General features: G+C 45.6%; 1 protein-coding gene across 1 annotated transcript in view; it reads left to right on the top strand.

Moving 5' to 3' along the window:
• Positions 1-23184, top strand: part of MEI1 (meiotic double-stranded break formation protein 1) — a 57760-nt gene that overhangs the window by 4300 nt on the left and 30276 nt on the right. Inside the window, exons 4-16 of the mRNA XM_008144899.3 lie at positions 1912-1985; positions 3179-3284; positions 3863-4066; positions 5023-5153; positions 6563-6677; positions 7530-7646; positions 9279-9378; positions 9475-9609; positions 15831-15945; positions 16787-16878; positions 17707-17848; positions 19969-20080; positions 21688-21748. Coding sequence (XP_008143121.2) covers positions 1912-1985; positions 3179-3284; positions 3863-4066; positions 5023-5153; positions 6563-6677; positions 7530-7646; positions 9279-9378; positions 9475-9609; positions 15831-15945; positions 16787-16878; positions 17707-17848; positions 19969-20080; positions 21688-21748 — 1504 coding nt within the window. The remainder of the gene's footprint in view (positions 1-1911; positions 1986-3178; positions 3285-3862; positions 4067-5022; positions 5154-6562; positions 6678-7529; positions 7647-9278; positions 9379-9474; positions 9610-15830; positions 15946-16786; positions 16879-17706; positions 17849-19968; positions 20081-21687; positions 21749-23184) is intronic.

The raw sequence follows: 23184 nt of genomic DNA on the forward strand, positions 1-23184 counted from the left end.
TTAGGTACAGATAAAGAAAGCTCAATTAGTTGTTAGTCATTACTTCTGCATTTCTTTCTTGGGCACCTTCTCTGTGCCAAGTACTGTATTAGACACTTGGAATACATAGATGGATAAGACATGGTCCTGCCACCCTGGCCAGTGTGTTAAGTGGTTAGAGCATCGGCCCACGAACTGAAGGGTCTCGAGTTCAATTCCTGGTTAAGGGCACATACCAGGATTGCAAGTTTGATCCCTAGCCCTGGTGGGGTGAGTGCGGGAGGCAACTGATCCATGTGTCTCTCTTGAATAAATATTTCTCTCTCTCTTCTCTCTCTTCTCTCTCTCTCTCTCTCTCTCTCTCTCTCTCTCTCTCTCTCTCTCTATCTCTCCCTAAAAATCAATGGGAAAAATGTCCTTGGGTGAGGATTAACAACAACAAAAGTCATGGTCCTGCCCTCTAAGAGTTTACAGTGTGGAGGAAAGATTGGCTGGTAAATAACAAGAGCTGACGAGTGCTGTTACAAAGATGTACAAAACCCTGTTTTTATTACATTCATATTGGTTGGTTGGAAGTTGTCTGCACGTAGGTTAGCTATGGAAGTGCATGGGTTTACCTATAAAAAGCTCAATGAGAAGGAAGGTAAGAGCATTGGGATGGGAGAATTCTTGCAGAATGAGCAAGAACGGTATTAGTTAGGGTCTAGTCAAGAAGCAAACCACACAAGTTATTTGAACAGAAAAAAACCCTAATATAAAGAATTATTAACTGGGTAACTGAAGACAAAAAGAGGTAGCAGTTTCAGAAAGTAGCTCGCACTCCTAGGCTGGGAAAACAAAGGAAGGTTGGAATTATTAAAACTACAAGTTTGGAGGAAGGACCGCATATATGAAATCCAGACCTCTGAAGAGAGGATACCACTTGGCTGCTTCTGGGTCCATGACCATCGAGCCACACAGTTAGCAGCTGTAACTGTGAGCAGCTGTAACAAACAGATCATACGTAACACCATCTGTTTGTACTTCTGACCATCTTTCAATCTAGAGGATGTGGACAAACAAATGTATCACTTGAAGTTCTGACTACTGGCAGGGGAGGGGAGATTTCACTATTTTCCTCAAGGCCACTTTGAATGGGGCTATAATCCTAAAGCCATTCGCTCCTGATTGGTGCCAGTATAGCTTGCAAAACCCTCAGCAGACCCCAAGAACTTCACTGAGGTGGTGGGCCCTAGATGGAGATTATAAAACTAGAGGGAGAAGGACTTGCTCCTTCCTCACTGTTCTGTTTGCTCCCTGCTTTCTTCCTGTTTTTGTATTATCCTTTACCCTGGAAGTGACAGAGCCTTCCCACAGCAGCAGCGGAAGTTCATTTGAAGCTTTTCCCACACTTTGTAGACCCAGCCTCTTCTCTACCCCTCTCCAAACACCAGCGGAAGCATCACACATGATTGTATAGAAGGATGGGTTTGGGGTTGAGATGTAATATTGTTGGCCATTACTGGCAAAGGAACTCAATCACAATTCTGTTTTCTAGTGTATGAAGGAGCACATTCTGAGGAAGGAAAAAAATAGAACTAATATAAATAGTAGTTTGCAGCCTCGGCTTCACAATAGACTTACCTGGGGAACTTTAAAAATATCCACATGCTTAGTTTCTTTCTCTAGAGATTCTGATTCAAATTGGTCTTGGGCATTAGTATTTTTTTTTTTAAGCTTCCCAGGTGATTCTAATGTGCAGCCTAATTGTGAACTACTGATGTAAAGCAGTGAAGACAGAAATTCTGTGGTTTGGATGTGCACGCGTGGTTTAATGAGGGAGGCAGAAAAGACTAATGCCAATTAGCACAAGCAAATGACTTTGAGTAGAAGGGCTATCAAAGGCGAACTCCGGGTTGTCTTCTGATTGGTAATGCTGTTGTGTCTGCTCAGTCCTTATCCAGCTTACGACTCAGCTGAAATTAGAGCAGACCATCCCTTGCCTGCTGGATGAGTGCCACAAAGAGGTCAGTCAATGGCTGTGAGTACCCCTCAGATAGCAGAGCTGGGCCAACCCTCCTGTGAATAGGTGGGAGGTGAAAATCCAGAGAGGAAAAGGGACGTGCCTGAGGTCACTGAGTCAGTGGCAGAGCCAGACCTAGGGCCTGGGTCTTTTGATCCTGCTTCAGTGCTCTTTGCAGCTTCCTACCTTCCCCTTCAATCTCCCAAATGCTACCTCCATGTGGTGAAGTCCCATCTTTCTAGCATCATCATCCATGGCCATTCTCTGTGTCCTCCTAAATATAATACAGATTTTCTTGATGAATTTATCAAGGAAATATGTTCACTATGTCTTGGCTTAGTATTTTTATTTGGTCTGAATTGTGTACAGTATTTTGTTCTGAAGGCATTTGCTTTTATCAGCATCTAAGGTAAGCACTGAGTGGGTATGTTTAGCCTGCTTTCTCCAGTATAGTCAAAGATATCAATTAAACAAGCAGCTTTTGCATTGTGTTTAAGATTTTGGAATGATCAGAATCACTTTTTTTTTTTTTTTTTTGCAAAGGAAGACACATATTTATCTTAACACCATCAAGAGCAACATGTAATTATAAATAATATTAAATTATCATGTCACTATAATTACTCTGTATGTGATTAATATATTAGATTGGATTTATAAGTATATATATTAGTATTTATGATGATGATGCCATTTAACCCTATGAGCACTTTCTATATGCGAGTCATTGTTTTAGATGCTTTACATGCTGTATCTCATTCAGTCTTCCCAACAACCCTATGAAGTTAATATTATTATCATTTCCCACAAGTGGAGTTAAGGGTCTTACTTAAGGTGCTACAGTTAGTCAATAGAAAAGGTGAAATATATACTATTGACTCTCCCTGTAAAGTACCAAGCATATAGAGTGTTCCATAATAGTAGCTGTAGCAATGATAATAGCAATACTTTTTTTTTTTTTTTTTTTTGCACTGAGCCAGAATTCTGCCTTTATGACGTGGCCAACTGAGAGGAATCTTTCCCCTGGAGCTTCCCAGTCCAATAGGGGAGACAGACACTTAGCTAAAGAGGCTGGTTACTGATTGTGGGGAGAGACACGCACAATATGGGCTTTGGTGTGGATAGGGCAAGGTAAGTTTTGGTGGGAGCTTTGTCCTGACCCTAATTTATGGAGTGGAATATGTTCACTTTCTGTAGCTCTGTAACATGCCCTCCATGCGAGGCAGCCTGGCCACCCTGACCCTTCTCGGCAAGTTGGTGGATGCCATCCCTGCCTTGGCAGACAAGCTTGTAATGGAGCATCGTGAGTGACCTCCGAGGAAGCGCTGCTGCTCCCCTTTCACCTGCATGTTTTTTTTTTACTTCCGCACCTCCTCTGAGTCTCAGTGTGCTTTTCTCTTTCCTTCCTTTCACCTGCTTTGATCACTTCCATCTGGATGGCCCATTCATTGTCTACAACTTCATTACTTCCCTTTTCTAGGCTTTGGTTTCCAGCTGCAAAACGTCCTCTATGTTGGCCAATTTGAAAAAGTGCTTCTCAACTCTGGTCTTGGGCTATTTATATTCACTATTTTAAAACAACTAATTAAGTGCCTAGTATGAATCTTCCTTTTGGCTGGAAGGAGGAATTAATTCTGAAATCTAGAAGCACTGTTTTCTATCAGTAAAATGCAATAAGTATCTCACAGAGGACTTACCCAAGCGTAAATCACTTCACTTTTCCAAACCTTAGTTTCCCCCTTTGATTAAGTGCCCAGAAATAATTTATTGTGGTAGACTATTGGGGATTATCATTACTCCTCCATTGAGAGCAATATTTATAGTTTCATGTAGCAGCTGACATTGTGCGGTTCCCCGGCCCCTTGGTTGTTTTCTGGACAGGTAACCTGATGGAGCATCTGTTAAGAGGTTTAGTATACCCCAGCGAGGGGGTGCAAGCTTCTGTCTGTTACCTCTATGGGAAGCTGTACTCCTCACCAATGGCCGCTGAGGTGCTTTCAGGCCATTTCCGGGAGAAGCTGTGCCCTCTCTTCCTTTCCACGCTGGATGGTGCCCAGACAAAGGAGCTACAGATCAATTGCTTGGGTAAAACATAAGACTGCAGAGAAGACAGAGAGAAAGTGTTTGCGTTTTTGCTTGAGGACTTGAGATATAGGCTCTCTAGTGGTGGGGAAGTTTGCTGCTTTGCAAAGCCATGTGTTTGGGAGATAAGATGCACAGACTGTGAAAGATGCGTAGAGTTGGTGTGGCATCTTAAGAATGTTGCCTTTGGAAGGAGAAGAGGAAAGAAAGTGGACAGCCATTTTTCTGCCTCCAACCTTCACTGCCTATCCTGGTGCACCCTGTACTTGCTGCCAAGTTCATCTTCACCCTACACAGCTTGTATCCTGTCAGATTTTCCTATTTGGAAAGTCACCTATAGCTTCCTCTAGCCTCCAGGGTGATGTCCATGTTTCTCTGCATGTTATTTGAGGCTCCTTGGGCAGGAGGTACAGGGAAAAGCATAGTCTGTGGGTGACAACCATTTTCCCCCCCCAGTTTGGGCCAAGAACTCTGTTGTGAACAGTCCAGGGACACACAGCGAGCATGCATTCTGAGCCAGGCTCTGTGCTGGGCTCTGGATCATAAAAGTAATCAAACCCGTGCTCTGTTCTGAGGGAGCTCATAGTCCAGATGTGGACAGTTAGAGGCTAGTGTGGTAAGTGCTGTTATGGAGGTTGCACAGAAAAGGGTAGGATTCTATTTAGAATAGTACTGTAATTCTTATATATAGAAAACTCTAAAAACGGTTAAACTAGTAAATGAATTCAGTGAAGTTGCAGGATACAAAATCAGTTGTGCTTCCACATACTAACAACAAACTCTCTGAAAAAGAAATTAAGACAACAATACCCGCTACAATAGCATTATACAAAATAAAATACTTGGGAATTTCTTCCGAGACATGAAGACGTTCCTAGGGGCTGTCTGAGGAGCTCCCTTAGGTGTCCTCTGGTGGCTCTGCTCCTCTTGCCTGACTTCCCAACCCCTTTGTTTTCCAGGTCTGCTGAGGCAGCTGCTGAAGTATGACCTCTTTGTGTCCATGATCATGAACAAGTCAGCCCTGGCGGAAAGTACGGACGGTGTTGAGGGGCCACCAGGACAGACCACACTGCCTTTGGTGCTCAAAAAGGTCCTTGTCTTGTGATTCCCTGTAACAAGGGAACCCGAATGCCCCCTGAGCCTTGTCCTCATCCACCACTCCTTCTGTCTAGGATTTACAAAGTGTTTCCTTACTAGCCAAACAACATGCTGTTAGAAGACTCAAAGTACAATTTTTTTTTCAGTTGTGAATCCTTAGGTTGCATCTTCCCCTTCACATCCGGGCTGCCTGGGAATGAAGACTACATGCCACAACAGCAGCAAAGCTACCTCAGCTGCTTTAGGGATAAAACTCAAGCTTCTCAGCGTGGAACCTAGAGCCCTCTTTCTCTGGACCCTGTTTACCCTTTCAGCCTTACTTACCTGTTTCTTCTACTCCACAACCCAGTGCTCCAGCCACATACAACTTCTCCCTGGTCCTGTCTACACTAGGACATCCTGTCCAGCTATGCAGATGCTCTTCCCTTTGCCTTTAAAGCCTCTCCCCCACCGTTGTATGTTGATCTCCGATTCAGCTTTCAAGGCCTAGAGGGCTCCCCTGTCACCCTAGTTTTGTTTTGTTTTGTTGTTTTTTTAGGTAGAAGGTGCCCCTAAGTCACAGCACTTACCTCACCATATTGTGATCAACTGGGGTCTTCTTTAGGGTGGGACCTCAGTTTGGCTGTCTGTCTCTGAAGTGATCAGCACAGGGCTTGGCAGAGCTACAAGCCTCATCTGCTGGCAGGAGTATCATTGAAAGAGGAGGCGCTCTGGTCAGAAGTGGGGAAGTACAGTTGGGGATAGGTGCGTTAGGGGTTAAAAAGCTAGAGCAAATTGCTCCTCCTTGTCCTCCTGGGATGTCTCTAGAATGGTCCGCATTTCACAAGGCCTGTGAAATCTAAAGATCAAGTCCTGTGCCTCTGAACCAAAAAAAAAAATCTCTTTTCTGTATTTATTTTGCTGTTGCCATCCTGATGGTGAGACACATCACTGCTAGGTGATGGTTTTCGTGTTCTTTTTTTTTTTTTTTAATATATTTTATTGATTTTTTACAGAGAGGAAGGGAGAGGGATAGAGAGCTAGAAACATCAACCAGCCACCTCCTGCACACCCCCTACCGGGGATGTGCTCACAACCAATGTACATGCCCTTGACCAGGATCGAACCTGGGACCCCTCAGTCCGCAGACCGACACTCTATCCACTGAGCCAAACCAGTTTCAGCAGTTTTCGTGTTCTTTCAGTGCCTCTGCTCTTTTGTTCCATTTCTCACCTGCTACTGTGCATAGAGACTCCTTTCTGTCATCCGTAACTGCCCTCCCCGAGCACCATCCTCATGCCTGGTGACTGGTAGTGCAGGAGGGATCAGAGACATTCAGGTTCCTGCCCTGAGTCACTCAGGCTGCGTCCCTCTGGTCCTGTCAGGGGTGTAACCAGCACTTTCTGCTTCCTGTTTCTGCAGCTCCTCCTTTCCAGAGATGAGATGCTGCAGGTGGCCAGTGCCCACTGTATCACTGCGGTGCTGGTCCACTCGCCAGCGAAGCATGCCCCGGCCTTCATTCATGCTGACATCCCAGGTAGGGGGCCCCTGCTAACCTTTCCTCCAAGGACCCTAGAGTTCTGACTTGGTGACCTTGAGTCAGCAGCAGCAGCATCTGGGGTTCGTGATGGGGTTCGTGATGATGCATACTGGAGGGACGGGCTGGTGGCAGGTTCAGTTTTACAGGACAGACTCTAGGAAGTAGGTCTCATGATGTCTGAATTCTCTTGCTACAGATTTCTTATATGACCCTGAGCATTTTGTTACTGATCTTCATCATTTGTTTGACCATCTAGGAATAAACACCCAGCGTGGGGTGGTGATAAGACCCATGCACCAGGGAGGCAAAGGGGATTAATATTTCTCAAGGGCTTGTTACGAGCCAGGAAATATTCCCTATGGTGCTTGCAAATGTTGCCACATTTAGGCCCTCATATTTTCTTTTTATGGATAACGGAACTGAGGATCAGAGAAGGGAAATAACTGCTTTAAATTAACAAGGCTATGTAATCCCTGCAGAAAAGGGATGTAAAATCAAACCTTTCTGGTTTTAAAAACTCTTTTCTCTGCATCATGCTGCTTGCCCATCTGAGAATCAGGGGATTGAACTCTAGTCCCATCTCTACCACTAATAATACCTCTCTCTGTGTCTCCATCTGTTAAATAATACCTCTCTCAGTTTCTCCATCTGTTAAAAAAAGGAGGTTAGACCATAACCCTGAGGGCATTTTTCAGATTTATCTGAATTAATGATCATGTTTCATGGAGAGGATGTGAACAGATAAAGTAACAGGTGTGAGATGCTGAAGAATTCTAAGGCCCTAGCATTAGTTAAGGGATCATGATTACATAGCTGTCAGTTATTGTTTTCTTTACCTCTTGTCGCCAGAGTTCCTCTTTGAGCATCTCTCTGCTTCCAGCGAAGTGCTTATCTGGTCCAGCTACAACTGCTTGATACTCCTGGCAGAGGAGCCACTCTTCTTTTCCAAGTGCCACACGGTGTACGGTTGGTAGTGGGCCCTATACTAGCTCTGGGTTGGGAGGACAGCACTTTGAAGTTGGGTAGCCACAGCAGTGATGAGGGACTAACCTGCATCTTGGAGGGGCATGCTGGTTCTGATCATTTCCAACAGCCCAAACTCATTACCAGATCCACATTCAAGCAGTACTATCCCAACAGTTCTTCAGTCCTTTCCTGTGCTCCACATATCTGCTCTTCTAGTTAGTCCCTAAGTTTTGCTGATTCATCCTTTTTTTTTTTAATTTCTTTATTGATTAAGGTATCACATATTTGTCCTCATCCCCCCATTCCCATCCCACCCCCCTCCCCACACATGCCCCCACCCCCCTGTTGTCCTTAACCGCCGGTTAGACTCATATGTCTGCACACAAGTCCTTTGGTTGATCTCCCCCTTTACCTCCACCCTTCCCTACCCTCCCCCCGAGGCCCGACAGTCTGATCCATGCCTCCTTGTTTCTGGGTCTGTTCTTGTTCATCAGTCTATGTTGTTCATTATTTCCCCTAGATGAGTGAGATCATGTGCTATTAGAAATACACTTTTAAGAACCGAAAATGAGACAAGCAATAATGGTTATGGTGACAGGCAAATGAATCGGTCTGTAGTGAGTTTCTTTCTGGGCCAACAGTTCTTTTGAGACCCAATTTCAATGTCCAACAGTTCCTTATGTGTACATGTCAGCACTGACATTTCAGTTCTGGATGGTGGACAAATGGTGGTAATGCAGGTCCAACTCTGTCTGGTTTGGTCCTGGGCAATCTGCAGTGATGCACAGCTGCTAACTGCTAGTATGGGAAGGCCACATCAGTGTCTTCTGTCTCTGGACTGCTTCTCTTCTGTCTTCATGGCTGGAGTAGTCTGATTCATCCTTTTTAAAAAATATATTTTTATTGATTTCAGAGAGGAAGGGAGAGGGTAAGAGAGATAGAAACATCAATGATGAGAGAATATGATAGATTAGCTGCCTCCTGCAGGACAGGGCCCCCACTGGGGATGGAGTCTGCAACCCGGGCATTTGCCCTGACCGGGAATTGAACCATGACCTTCTGGTTCATAGGTCAACGTCAACCACTGGGCCATGCTGGCCAGGCTCTGTGTTCCTATTCTAAGCCAGGCACCAGGCTTGTACCTGGATATTTAGAGATACATATAACGTGGTCCCTGTCCTCTGGAAAGGGAGAGAAATATAAACAAGCTGACTAGGGCTGTGCTAGAGGAAAGTACAGCAGGTGTGGGAGCTCAGGAAAGACCCACAGCTCTGCCTGAGTGGGTCAGAGAAGGTTTCCTGGAGGAGTGGAGATCCAATGTGATTCTTTGAGGAGCAATAAGAGCATCTAGTGGGGAAGGTGCAGCTCAGTCCGTAGGAATTCACTAAATATTTTGAGTGCCGGGGCCTGTGCTTTGGCTTGTGCTGGGTTTCAGGGAGACAGAGATAAATCCGATAAGGGCCTGCCCTCAAGATCTCACCGTCTTGTTCCATCGGCTCAACCTTGTCAGGGTGCCTCCTCGAGGGGCTGCTAACAAGCATGTGCTGTGCAGAGCCTCTCACTTCTCCTGGGCAGTCAGTGAAGGAACTGCCCTGCACTGATCCCTGCCTCTGCCATGTTATTTTGAGGTAGGGATCGAGTCGGTGGTGAGGAGCCTGCAGGGAAGCCTGAGGATGAACAACACGGAGCTGCACAAGCAGGGCATGCTGCTGTTTGCTGAGATCCTGACTCGGTGAGCAAAGCAGTGGAGAAGGAAAGAAGTGAAGTATTTCTTTCTGGGGGGGTCAGTGATAGTTCACTCACTTGTCCCTCGTTTACTGCTTCTCAGACAGCCAGAGGAGATCAAGCTGTTCACAAGCTCAGCCATGTGCAGGGATGCTGGCCGTGCCCTCCAACAGGCAGTGAGCAGCCCCGTGCTGGAGGTGGCCGCGGAGGCGGTGAAGGCTATTTCTGCCTTTCTGAGGTGAGGGACCCAGGCAGGCTGAACTTTCCACCTCTGCATGGACCTGAGGGCCAGGTCAAGGCCAGGGCGGCTTCCAGGGGCTACTTGTCAGGGAAATTTTCTTGAATTCTTCTTTTCTTTTCTTTTCTTCTCTTTTCTTTTCTTTTCTTTTCTTTTCTTTTCTTTTCTTCTCCCTTCTCCTTCTTTCTTTTTTTGCCAGACCTCTTTCTTTCTTTCTTTTTTAAAAATATATTTTTATTGATTTCAGAGAGGAAGGGAGAGGGAGAGAGAGATAGAAGCAGCAATGATGAGAGAGAATCATTGATAGGCTGCCTCCTGCACGCCTTCTACTGGGGATTGAGCCTGGAACCTGGGTATGTGTCCTTGATCAGAATTGAACCCGGACCCTTCAGTCCGCAGGCTGACTCTCTATCCACTGAGCCAAACCAAATAGAGCTGAATTTTTTTCTTTCTGATACTCCGTTGTTCTCTCTTCTTGGAACTGCCATTCAGATGTTGGACATCCTGGATTGGTCATCTAATTTTCTTTGTTTTATGAAAGTTTTTCATCTTTTTGTCATTATGTACTAGTTTCTGAGAGATTTTCTCTTTCACCCCTTCTATTGAGTGTTTTATTTCTGCTTTCATATTTTTTAATTTTACTTTTTAATTTTTATACATAATATGCTTCATGCTACATAATACACTAAATAACTTTCTAGCAGGGGTAGATGTGCATAACTGCGTTATTTTTCATCAATCAAAAAAATGCTTCAGTAATCAATGTTCTTCAGACCTTTTACATAGTAACAATTAACTCCAGAGAAAGGCCTATCTCTTTCCATCAAAGTCCACTGATAAGAATAATAGCAACCTTTTCTTCCTCTTGGCAACGTTTTTTCAGACATCATATAATTATCAGCTGCTGCAGTTCCCAGTAGCTAGCAATGTCCCAGCCAGTGAGTTCTGGCTTATGCGCCAGAACTGTGCAGAAAGAAAAAATTTTACTCTACCTTTAAGGTGTTTCTGGCTGGTCTAATTAAATAGACATGAGACAGATTAGCAGGAGAAAAACCAAATTTAGAACATGCATACCCTCCTGTATACATGGGAGAGACCTGGGAAAACTGAGTAACTCTTTTGCTTTCATATTTTTAATTTGGAAGAGTTCTTTCTGATTCTCTGCATATTTTTAATAATATATTTATTTTGTATTTATTTCATAGATGTAATTTTTAAAATACCAGCCTTTTGTTTTAGTCTAGAATTTCCTCCCACACTTCCTTTCTACTAATTATTCTTTCTGCCTGAAATACTCTTTCCTTAAATCTTTGGATGACTGGCTTCTTTCCATCATTCAAGTCTCATTCAGAGCATCCTTCCCTAACTTCCTGGTTATGCTATTATAGCACCTACGAAACACTTGGTAGTTCTTGTATATTCACTTGCTTTTTGTCTCCCCTCAACATATGTCTATATCTATATATCCTATCTAATAAAACAGTAATATGAAAATTGACCGTACCTCCGCTACACCCACCAGCCATGCCCACCAGCCAATCAGGAGCTGAGTATGCAAATTAACCCAACCAAGATGGCTGCGGCGACAGAGAGAGCAGGAGGCTTGGGTTGCCCCTGTCAATGGAGGAAGCCAAGCTTTCTGCCTGCCCTGGCGGGCCCAGGCCTCCACTCAAGGCTACAAAGTTTTCAATTATAGAAGATAAATAAATCCCAACAAAAATGGCTGTGTCCACGGAGCCAGCAGGAGGCTTGGCTCCGCTCAAGGATACAAAGTTTCAATTATGGAAGATAAATAAATCCCAGATACCAGGGCCTCTGCTTGGGTCACCGGGGGGCGTGGCCAGCCTGCAAACCACCACAGGCCTCTCGCCCAGGCCGCCCCACACCCCAAGGGAACCCCCACCCTGATCCGGGGTACCCTTCAGGGCAAACCAGCCGGCCCCCACCTGTGCACCAGGCCTCTATCCTATCTAATCCTATATAATAAAAGGATAATATGCAAATTGACCATCACTCCAACACACGAGATGGCTGCCCCCATGTGGACACAAGATGGCCACCACAAGATGGCTTGCAGGGGAGGGCAGTTGGGAGGGACCAGGCCTGCAAGGGAGGGCAGTTGGGAGCGATCAAGCCTGCAGGGGAGGGCAGTTAGGGGTAACCAGGCCGGCAGAGGAGGGATGTTGGGGGCTACTGGGCCTGCATGGAAGGGCAGTTGGGGGGTACCCAGGCCTGCAGGGGAGAGCAGTTGGGAGGGGACCAGGTCTGCAGGGGAGGGCAGTTAGGGGTGACCAGGCCTGCAGGGGAGGGCAGTTAGGGGTGATCAGGCCTACAGGGGAGGGCAGTTAGGGGGTGATCAGGCTGGCAGGCAGAAGCAGTTAGGGGCAATCAGGAAGGCAGGCAGGGGAGCAGTTGGGAGCCAGCAGTCCTGGATTGTGAGAGGGATGTCCAACTGCATGTTTAGGCCCGATCCTACCCGGATTGGGCCTAAACGGGCAGTCGGACATCCCTTGAGGGGTCCCAGATTGGACAGGGTGCAGGCTGGGCTGAGAGACACCCCTCCCCGGTGCACGAATTTCGTGCACCGGACCTCTAGTATACATATAAAAGCCTAAGCGACCAGCAACCAGCCAACTGGCCAGTAGCTATGACGCTCACTGACCACCAGAGGGCAGATGCTCAATGCAGGAGCTGCTGAGCGACAGCAACTTTGCAGAGTGCCCTCTCGTACTCTGGGACCCCTCAGGGAATGTTGGACTGCCGGTTTCAGCCTGATCCCCGCAGGCCAGGCCGAGGGACTCCACCTGCCGGAGGGACCCCATCTGCCAGAGGGACCCTGCTCACTCTGCAGACCTCCATAGACGCTGCCCCAGGTGTGGCCTGCTGGGGAGGGACTGCAGGAGGTTGGCTCCAGGGCATGTCCGACCCATCAGTCCCACCCCGCTAACCACCTTCTAATTAAATTTCTTTCAGTGTGCACGAATCTGTGCACCAGGCCTCTAGTGTCTTTATAATCTTTAAGAGATCAGGGACAATGTCATTTTTTTTCACTGTTCTATGCCTTTCTCCTAATAGGTAGTCTATATATGAATGAAGAATGTTAAAATGGATGGTAAGATTAAAAGATCCTAGGCTCAAGGTGGGAAATTATTCCTTAGCAAGATGCTTGATGTCTTAGAAAAAATGATGGAGGAAACTCGTATTTATTTATATAATAACTTTTATTTTGTTTCCATGTTTTCACTTTTAAAAATCTAAAAAAGTAGCCCTAACTGGTTTGGCTCAGTGGATAGAGCATTGGCCTGTGGACTGAAGGGTCCTAGGTTCGATTCTGGCCAAGGGCATGTACCTTGGTTGCCTGCAGGAGGCAGCTGATTGATTTTTCTCTCTCATAGATGTTTCTAACTCTCTATCCCTCTTCCTTCCTCTCTGTAAGAAAATCAATAAATTATATTTTAAAAATAAAATAAAAAATAAAAATCTAACAAAGTAATATATTAAAAAAATAAAAAGTATATGAAGTTTATAATGAAATGGTACAGTCCTCTGTCTTTGTTTCCTAAAGGAAACTAATTTTAACTCATTTTGGTTTTAGTTCTGGTGGTTAATAATCTACATGTAAATAATATTCTTATAATGTTTCTTTTTTATGTTTTTATTGATTTTAGAGAAAGTAAGAGAGAGGGAGAGAGGGATAGAAACATCTATGATGAGAGAGAATCATCTATTGGTTGCCTCCTGCACGCCCCCTACTGGGGATTGACCCCACAACCTGGGCATGTGCCTTGACTGGGAATCGAACTGGGACCTCCTGGTTCATGGGTCGACGCTCAACCACTGAGCCACACCAGTCAGGTTATGTTCTCTTCTTTAACCATAGCTAAGTCTTTATAGGTTGACTCTAGGTTGGTTCTAAAAATTGACAAAAAAATAAATAAATAGCATTTACATTACAGTGACTTTGTTTCTTTTCTCCCTTGGTCCTTTCCTAGATTTGAATCTCTAAATCTGGGGCATGAATCCCAGTGAGGGTGGGATGAGGAAGCCAACAGGGTAACAAAGCATAGAGCAAAAGCAGTGTCAATCAGAGGTGCCCACGCAGAGCTGCAGTTCTCCCAGGAGGTCCGTGTTACGGGACTGGTAGCACCTTTCAAGCAAGAGGAAGTAGTTGAGCTGAGCTCTGGGGGCTGCGGTAGATTTAGATTTGTGGAAGGACCAGGTTTAGCTAGAACATGTTGGTAGGTAAGTGTAGGGGTTACTGAGAGTATAGTAGCCAGTGTGGCTAGCAGTTATGTGAAGGGGATTATACAAGAAGAAGCCAGAAAGCTGGTTTGGTCAGAATTGTGGAGAGTGATGGGTAGGGGGCTGGTTATTTATTTATTTTTAATATATTTTATTGATTTTTTACAGAGAGGAAGAGAGAGGGATAGAGAGTTAGAAACATCGATGACAGAGAAACATCGATCAGCTGCCTCTTGCACAACCCCTACTGGGGATGTGCCCGCAACCAAGGTACATGCCCTTGACCGGAATCGAACCTGGGACCTTTCAGTCCGCAGGCCGACGCTCTATCCACTGAGCCAAACCGGTTTCGGCAGGGGGCTGGTTATTAATCTTTAGACTATTTTAATTCTGACTTTAATTTCCCAGAATGTTTACTGAGATGGTTCCTCTGAAGTGGAACACAAGTGGAACAAGGAAAAAGGAGTGAGAATTGCTGAAAAGAATTTTCAGTCCGTAGGACAACGCTCTTATCTACTGAGCCAAACTGGCTAGGGCTTGCTGAAAAGAATTTAAAGATGGGGGAACCAGGGCTTGACAGTCAGTGTAGGATTGAAACTTAGAGCTTCCAGAAATGAAGAAGGAAAGAGGAAATCAAGCCTTAACTCTAGACTGAGTGCCTTTAGAAGGCTCAGCAGATCACTCTCAATGTTCAAGAAAGGCCAAGTGATGAGGGTTAGCATAGGTTTCTCCTTAGTTACTGCCCTGGGTTGAATAGTGTGGGCTCCTAAATCTAATGACTAGTGACCTTATAAGGAGAGGAGGCATGGGACAGACACAGACAGAGGGAAAATGACTGTGTGAAGACATAGGCAAAAATTGGGATGATGCAGCTGCAAACCAATAAGGATTGCTAGCACCCACCTGCATCTGAGGCAAGGCGGGATTCTTCCTAGAGCCTTTAGAGGGAGCCAACACCTTGATTTCAAAACTTAGAGCCTCCAGGACTATGGGAGAATAAATGTCTGTTGTTTTAAGCCAAGCAGTTATTGATAATTTATTGCAGCATCCCTAGGAAACCAATACTGCTACCTTATAATCTGCCAAGTAGTCATTCATTCATTTAACATATTTTTTATTTAGCATCAACTTATAATGCATCTAGCTCTGTTTAGGTGAAGTGAAAAGATGAAACTGGTCCTTGGCTTCTTGGAGCTCACACTTAGACTAGTCAATGACCCTTGCCTTCTTTGAGTCTATAGAACATGAAGGTTTAAATGGACCTAAGTGTGTTACTTTTCACATTTAACCAGCACTCCCAATGATTGCATCTCTAAAAGTAGTTTCAGCCTCTGCTTACAATCTCCAAGAATAGGGAGCTTACTTCTTCTTAGATAATCCCCTCTATCTCTATAGAGCTTTGACTCTTAGGAAGTTCTTTTGTATACTGAAATTAAAACCTAGGTCCTGATAACATTTACTTATTGATCCAGTTTTTCCTCATCAAGGTAATAGAGAGCAAATTTGATCCTTCTTCCCAAGAAGAGCTTATCACTTATCCGAGAACAATGAGCAGATGCATCTCTTGATGCACCTTCAGTTCTAGACAGTACTTCTTTCACCAGGAGGTCCTCCTCAGTGAGAAAACCCACCGTATCCTTAATGACAATAATAATAGTCATAACTGTCATTTATAAAGACTTAGTGTCTATTAAGCATACTGCTAAGTGCTTGGCATATATTATCTGATTTGATCTTAGAATAATTCTATGAGGAGGGTACTACTAACTCTCACTTAATAGATGAGGAAACAGTATTAGAGAGAATGAGGAATGTGTACAAAGTCATGCATCTAACAAGTGCTGGAGCAAGGGTTTTTATCAGAGCAGATCTTGGACCTGTGTTCTGGTCAACCACATTGCTCCCCATTGCCCTAGGGCCTGGGTGTCTTGGAGTACCCTTACCTCGCCCTAAGCCCGCCTTTGTCTCTCTGGATGCAGGAAGGACCATCAGAGTGCTCCGCCTGTGCAGTACAGGGAACTGCGGTCCTTGCTTGAAGCCATGCTGAGCCGCTGTGCCGATTTCTCCCAGACCCCATTGAGCAGGAGGTCCCTGGTCAGTGAACTGCAGACTGGAGAGCATGCTATAATGTGTTTTTAGTATAATTGCCTTTGTGTGCCACTATACTTACAATGAGATGTTATGTTTTCCCCTAACTACAGAGCTGTGAGGCTTAATAATTGCTATTTTTACAGATTAGGAAACTAAAGTCATAAGGGTTAAATAATTTTCTATGAAGTTCAAAACTAGCCAAGTACCTAATTTTGGATAGTAAATCCCAGGGTATCTGTACCCAAGCCTACTGCACTCTCTGTCTTTTATATTATTCAAGCAGGTATGCTAAACATGCTCACAAAATTATTTAAGGCTGGATTTACTAGAATCTTAGAAAGAATTCGACTGATATGCAACGTATTGAATTGTTGGTTTTTAATGGTCCATGGCCTTAAAATATCAGAAAAGATACTGTTAATATGAATACTGATTATGTCTTTCAAGATTAACTTTGGAAATCAAGGTCTTCACACCTAATGGGGTGAAGATTGTTGTGTGTTTTGAAGCAGCTAATGTGGGCATTACAACCAGTTACCTGTCAGGAACCATGCGTTGTAGCCCTGGTTGGCACACACAAACAGTCCACCAGCCTGTGACCACTTTATGAACAAGAGCCAGTCCTATGGTTCACAGGGAAACAGATGCTTAGGGTTCCCCCGTTCCACCATTTTTTAAAGGAGCTGTAAGATGGCTAGATTTTCGAGGATGTAACACTAGAAAGTGTTAGGTGCATGGGAATGCCAGACTTCAGGTGAGAGGAGGAGGTCTGTATCCTCTACGCACAGACTGGGACCCAGCGTAGGTACCTGACCCAGGTTCCCTTCTCTCCTTCTCACCTCAGGGCCATGCCTCTAGCAGAGATTTGGAGAAGGCCATTCTTCGAAGGGGACAGTTTCTCCTGAGCACTCTGGAGGGATTTAGGAATGCCTGCAGGTGAGGGGCCTTCCATGGTCTAAAATAGTAGTATGGAGGGTGGGCTTGGAAAGGAATCAAAGGATGAAGTTCTTGATTTCTGATGCTTTGCTGCATAGTGAGAAGACTTTGGCTGGGGTGGGGGTTGGGGATGTGTGCGGGTGTGGAGGGTGTGTGTGAAGGAGGTTTGAAGACATGTAGCTAGAGTGGGAGGTTTCTAGAAATGCCCTTCTGGTGAAGTTTGTGTTACTGTATAATGTTCTGTGTGTGTGTGTGTGTGTGTGTGTGTGTGTGTGTGTGTGTGTATGTGTGTACTGTGTTTGTGTTCTGGTGAAGGTTGTGTCTTATTCAACTTTGTTCCTCTGCCCAAAAAACAGCTAAATGCTTGTTGGATTAATTCAGTTCACATTCAAGGTGTTTTTTAAAAATATCTACTGTGTCCCAGGCCTGGTGCTAGGTAGTGGAAGTAGAAAGACAAGGAGCTCACAGAGATTGTTTCGTCTACATATGGGGAATTCATTAGGTTGTCACAGATCCGAGGAAGGTGTTTTAGGTAGAGAGCAGCATAAGTAAAGGCAAAGAGATGTGAAACAGCAAACGGGATGGTAGGCTCAGGCAAGTATCTGTACGAGGGTGGAAGAGAAATTTATTATGAGAGGGGGTGGGAGCACAAAGCTGGGGAGGTAGCCAAGGACCAGGCCCTTCCTCTGAGGCCTCTTGAATTTTCTCCAGATCCGCTTATAGGGATACTTGCTCTAGATCCTGAGCTTAGGCATTTCTCTAGGAGGAAGCTTCTAACCTCTGTGTTGCATAGGTAGTAGGGGATATACTCACACACAGATTTCTCAGGTTGGCTGTGGAATTCCAGAGCGAGCCTTCGGCCCAGGAGAATCCATTCACAGCTCCCAGCGCCGAGAAGGAAGACACCTTGGAGGCCTTCTCAGAATTTCTTCTCAGTGCCTGTGACTCCGTTTGTATCCCCATGGTGATGGTGGGTTCCCTGAGCCATGGGCAGAATGAAGCTTGGGGAGGAGAAGAATGTGAGCGTGAGCCTGGCCTAGAGATGCAAGGCAGTGACTACTTAGCTGGACCTTCTGAGGCAGCGATCGCCACTGGTGGTCCGCAGACCATTGGTGGTCCGTGAGGTCCGAAAGGTTGGCCACCACTCGTTTAAGGAAACCTTTGGAGCAGTGGTCACCAGCCAATCGGTGGTCCGTGAGGTCCGAAAGGTTGGCAACCGCTGTTCTGAGGTTCTCAGCAGGGTTGTTCTTGCAGCCACTTTTCCTTTGGTTTTAAAAACCAAGTGTAGTATTTCATTGTAACACCAATAGATGCCTCTTGAGAAAAAGTAGGAAGCAGTAATAATAAAATAAATAGGTAGTGTTTATGGAGTGACAAATGCCTTATATTCATTACCTAATTGGATCATCCCAATGACCCCGGGAGATGGGAGCTATAGTTTCCCCCAGTTTAAAGATGGTATTGTCATATTCCTATGGTTATAAAGCAAGTGCATGACGGTACTGAGGTTTGAACCCATGTGTCCTGCATAGTAAAGAGTAGTGGTGAATGTCTGTGATCCAGACTAAGGAACACAAATGTGTTCTGTATAGTGAGAGATGGTCACTCTGGAGAGAGACCTGGTCTGGAAGAGCTTCATTTTGAGCTGACTTGAGCTGGAGATGGTAGGAAGATCTGGGTGCAGAGCTGTTGACTGCCCAGCTGACACTGAGTGAATCCTGTCCTGTTTAAGGTTTGGACATCTGTGAGCCTTCTGAAGAGTCCCTATTAGTCAGGATCTGGGAACAGTAGGTGGCAGCAGGGAGGCATCTCTGGTTCGGTTCTTTGTTTTTTTCCCCCCATTGATTTTTAGAGAGAGTGGAGGGGAGGGAGCGCGGGCCGGGGGAGAAAGAGAAACATCAATGTGAGGGAGACACATCAAATTGGTTGTCTCCTGCTCATGCCCCGACCAGGGTTGGGGATCGAACCTGCAACCCAGGTACATGCCCTTGACTAGGAATTGAACCCAAGACTCTTCATTGCGTGAGTCGATGCTCTAAACACTGAGCACACCAGCCAGGGCCATCCTCTGGGTCTGACAGGATAGAACTGCTTTTCCTTGAAGAGGGCCCGTGAGCCAGCGTGCCAAGGTCTTCAGACTGGTACCTGTCAGGAGCCATGCGTTGTAGCCCTGGTTGGCACAAACAGTAACACTTGGGCAGTTCACATTGATGTTCTCATCTGCTCTGCCTTCCTCTTAGATTTGTAAAGTGTTAGAGCTAGATCTAGAACTAGACCATGAAATTGTTATTCTTGCTTTCTACTTTTCTGTATTTCACACTTTATGTAGTTTCTATTTTTTTTTAAACTTGGTTAAAAACCAAAGGAACAGTATCTTAAGAGTCATGTCTCTGAGGTCCCACATCTTCTTTACAGATAGGGAACTGAGACACTAAGAAGGATGGGAGGGGTGGGGAGGAGGGGAATGACCCAAGGACACATAGTGATCTGGTGCAGAGCTTGAACTAGAACCCAAGTTTCTCTACTCTTTTTAAAAATATATATTTTTTTATTGATTTCAGAGAGGAAGGGAGGAGAGAGAGAGAGAAACATCAATGATAAGAGAGAATCATTGATTGGCTGCCTCCTGCATGCCCCATACTGGGGATCGAGCCTGCAGCCTGGGTATGTGCCCTGATTAGGAATTGAACTGTGACCTCCTGGTTCAATCATGGAGGGCCATGTTTCTCTACTCTTAATTCAGAGCTCTGTCTACTACATCAGGCTGTCTCATGACTCTGTTCAAAGATCACATCAAAAATAAATGTGCCCTAGCCAGTTTGGCTTGGTGGATAGAGCGTTGGCCTGTGGACTGAAGGGTCCCAGGTTCAATTCCGGTCAAGGGCACATACCCAGGCTGCAGGCTCGATCCCCACTTACGCTATTAAGTGATGGATCATAAGCCTTGGATGTAGGCTTGTGACATCAGGTTTCCTTCCATTGAAAGGGTTTAGTCTACTGTTTCAGATTTGAAGCCCGTTTTGCTAATGATTTTTCTTCTTCGGAGACTCATCCCTGGTGGGCTGTGTTCTCCCTCCTGGTTCTTCTCAGAGGCACTTGGAGCAGGCCACTCATCCAGCCTTGATGGAAGTTTTCCTTTCAATTCTGCACAGCCTCTTTGTCATCGTTCCCCACATGAAGGAGAAGTTCTCCAAGAAGCTCGGTAGGGAGAAAGCAAGTGTGGATGTTGGGAGGGAGGCAGGCACCTCAGGCAGCTGCTCAGATGCTCCAAGAGCGTAACCTGTGGATGGGAAGTTCACGTATTCATTCAGAATCAAATCCACTCTGCCAGTGGGGATGTCATTTAGAAAGCAAAGTCCTTAGAAGCAGTTCTCAAGTTTATTGATACTTCTCTTAGCGTGTCCAGGAGGTTCCAGTTCAAAGCCCTCAACACACCTCTTTCCATATTACTGTCATACTCCATCTTCCCTCAGACCTCACCATATGCTCAGCATTTCTTACGCCTGAGCACTGAATGCCTGAAGTACCCCCGGTCATTGTGTCAACTGAGAAACTTCCCCGTGTGCTTTCAGATGCCTTCTAGGGGAGTGGCAGCACTGTGTGAGAGCTGCTGTCTAGCTCTACACCGAAGTGCCTTCCTAAAGTGGAACCCAAGGGGCTCCTGACTCTAGCCTTCTCCAGGCCTTGCATCTGTTTATTTTAGTCTCTTGGTCATTTTTGTTGTTGTTAATCCTCTCCCAAGGATATTTTTCCCATTGATTTTTAGAGAGAGTGGAAGGGAGGAAGGGGGGAGAGAGAGAGAGAGAGAGAGAGATGAGAACTACATCAATCCGTTACCTCCTGCACAATTCTAGGAGAGGGTGGGAGGCTGTGTGGAAGAGAGAAAAAGCAGGACCTTTGTTGTTAGCACATGTGGGTTGGGATTCTTACTTCATCCCTTACTTGTTTACTGACATTGGGCAAATCAGTTTTCTTATCTCCAATGTCCTCAGTTAGAACATGGTGATGATCATAAGAATTAAGTGAGGTAACATGTTGATTTCCTGAATGACTGTACCCCTTAGTCATTGTGACATCCAGCACACACTTCTGTTCTTCCTTTCATCCACTCTTCTTGCCTGCCATACTTCAAGAGCCAAGAGGATCCAGTCTTGGTGTGCTAGATGGGTAGAGCTTCAGATGTGCTCATCTCTGGGGGGCAGTGGTGGGGAGCAGGGGATGTAGAGAAAGGCTGTGTATGGGGAGGTATATGCAGCATGAAGCCAGCTAGAACAGGATCAGGGGCCCAACCTGTAGGAGAGAAGAGGGAAGCTGCCAGCCAAGAGTTGGGCAGAGACCTGGAGTAGTGGGGGTAGAGACACTTTGGGTCCCTGAGAGACTGGGCCAGCAGGAGCCCTTCAAGCAGACAAGCTGGGCGCCCCTTCCCTGGGGGAGTCATGGGTTAAACTGCTATCCCAGAAAGTTGCTGTGAAACTCAGGAGGATGAAGTGCTTGCTATATGCTTTAGCCCCAGGACAGAATAGATTCTCCCCAGCACTGGAGCTGGTGCGGTGGGAGCTCTTGATGTTCTTGTTTAGAATCCTGCTTTTATCTCTGTTTCACAACCACCTATGAGGCATAGATGTTGAAACTGATTCTCAGAGGAGTTAAATCGTGCTCCAGAGTCATAGGCCTAGATAGGGATGGAGCGAAATTTGAGCTCTGGTCTGCATGACTTTTTCACTAGTTCTCCTCAGAGCCCCCCAGACTTGGGAATCTCTAATGCATCTGGTTTAAACCGCTTTCTGCTTTCCTCCCACTTTCCCCAAGCTGCCTCATCCTTCATACGACTAACTCTGGAACTGAAGGCCAGGTTCTGCAGTGGCCTGAGGTATGTATGGTCCCAGGCAAAATTAGTGGTCAAGGAGCCGGCATCCTTGACTGGACACGTGGAAACTTCTGACTGGTGTGGTTTAGTCATAGGACTTGTGGGGGGATTGACGCAGTGTCAGAATTACTCAGTAACTAGTCATATGAGCTAGACTTGCTTCTATAGCTTGTATTTAATCTGGTTCTGGTAAGGCCCTCCATCCATGTGATAATTGGATGGGCACCTATCACATGGAAACTGGAAGGGTTCTTAGAGACCATTTGTGTAACCCCTCATTTTACAAATGGGGAAACAGAGGCCCTCCGAGGGTGAGGGATGCAGTGAACATCAAGAAAGAGTCATGTTCTAGTTGCCACCAGCCCAGCAATTCCAGTGGAGAAACTCCCTTATTCCAAATAGTCTGTCTTCTTAGGTTCCTGTTTTGTTTTTTGTTTAATTGATTTTTAGAGAGAGGAAGGGAGAGAGAAACACAATATGACAGAGAAGCATTGATCCGTTGCCTCTGGCACATGCCTGACAGGGGACTGAACTCACAGTCCTGGCATGTGCCCCAACTGGAATTGAACGGGCCACCTTTTTGTGTACCGGACAGTGCTCCAGCCCACTGAGCCACACCAGCCAGGGCTAGAGCAGCCCTGTTTACCTTCCCATGCACTTGGCAGGTTCCATTTGTTCATGTCCACAGTGCAGTAGCTACCTCTCCTTTCATGCCTGGGAATAGAACACCCAGGATTCAGGAAAAAATACGGGGACCCATCTGGATTCAGAGTCATCATTTGGGATGTTTTGTAGTTCTCCTTGCGTACGCGTTTGGGGTCAACAGCTTCCTCTCTTCCTAGCACTCCTCAGCCCTCTCCTGACCCAGGAACACGTTTTTGTTGGTGTGTTTTGTGAAACTGGAACCTAGTAGCCTCCTTGATTTAGTTTTTCAGCAAATTTTTAGTTAATAACTGTATGGACCAAGTGCCTAACTTACAGCTCTGGACAGCAGGTTCCATATTTACTTTTTTTTTTTTTGTAATTGTCACCCAAGTACATAACATGCTTAGAGTAAGAGAGAGAGGAAGGGAGGGAAGGAGGGAGGGGGAGAGAGAGAGAGAGAGAGAGAGAGAGAGAGAGAGAGAGAGAGAGAGAGAGATTGTCTTCCACACTCCCCGATTGGGGATCAAATCTGCAACCTAGATATATGCAGGTTATATATCTGCATATATATATGCAGGGGAATCGAACCAACAACCTTTTGGCGCATAGGACTACACTTAACCAACTGTGCCACTCTACCCAGGCTCCATTTTTTTTTTTTAAATCCTCACCTGACGATATTTTTCCATTGATTTTTAGAGAGAGTGGAAGAGAGAAGGAAAGACAGAGAGAAAGATCCATGTGAGAGAAACACATGGATTGGTTGCCTTCTGCACGCACCCCAACCAGGGTCC

Source organism: Eptesicus fuscus, chromosome 7 (assembly GCF_027574615.1).
Source record: "Eptesicus fuscus isolate TK198812 chromosome 7, DD_ASM_mEF_20220401, whole genome shotgun sequence".
Lineage (NCBI taxonomy): Eukaryota > Metazoa > Chordata > Mammalia > Chiroptera > Vespertilionidae > Eptesicus > Eptesicus fuscus.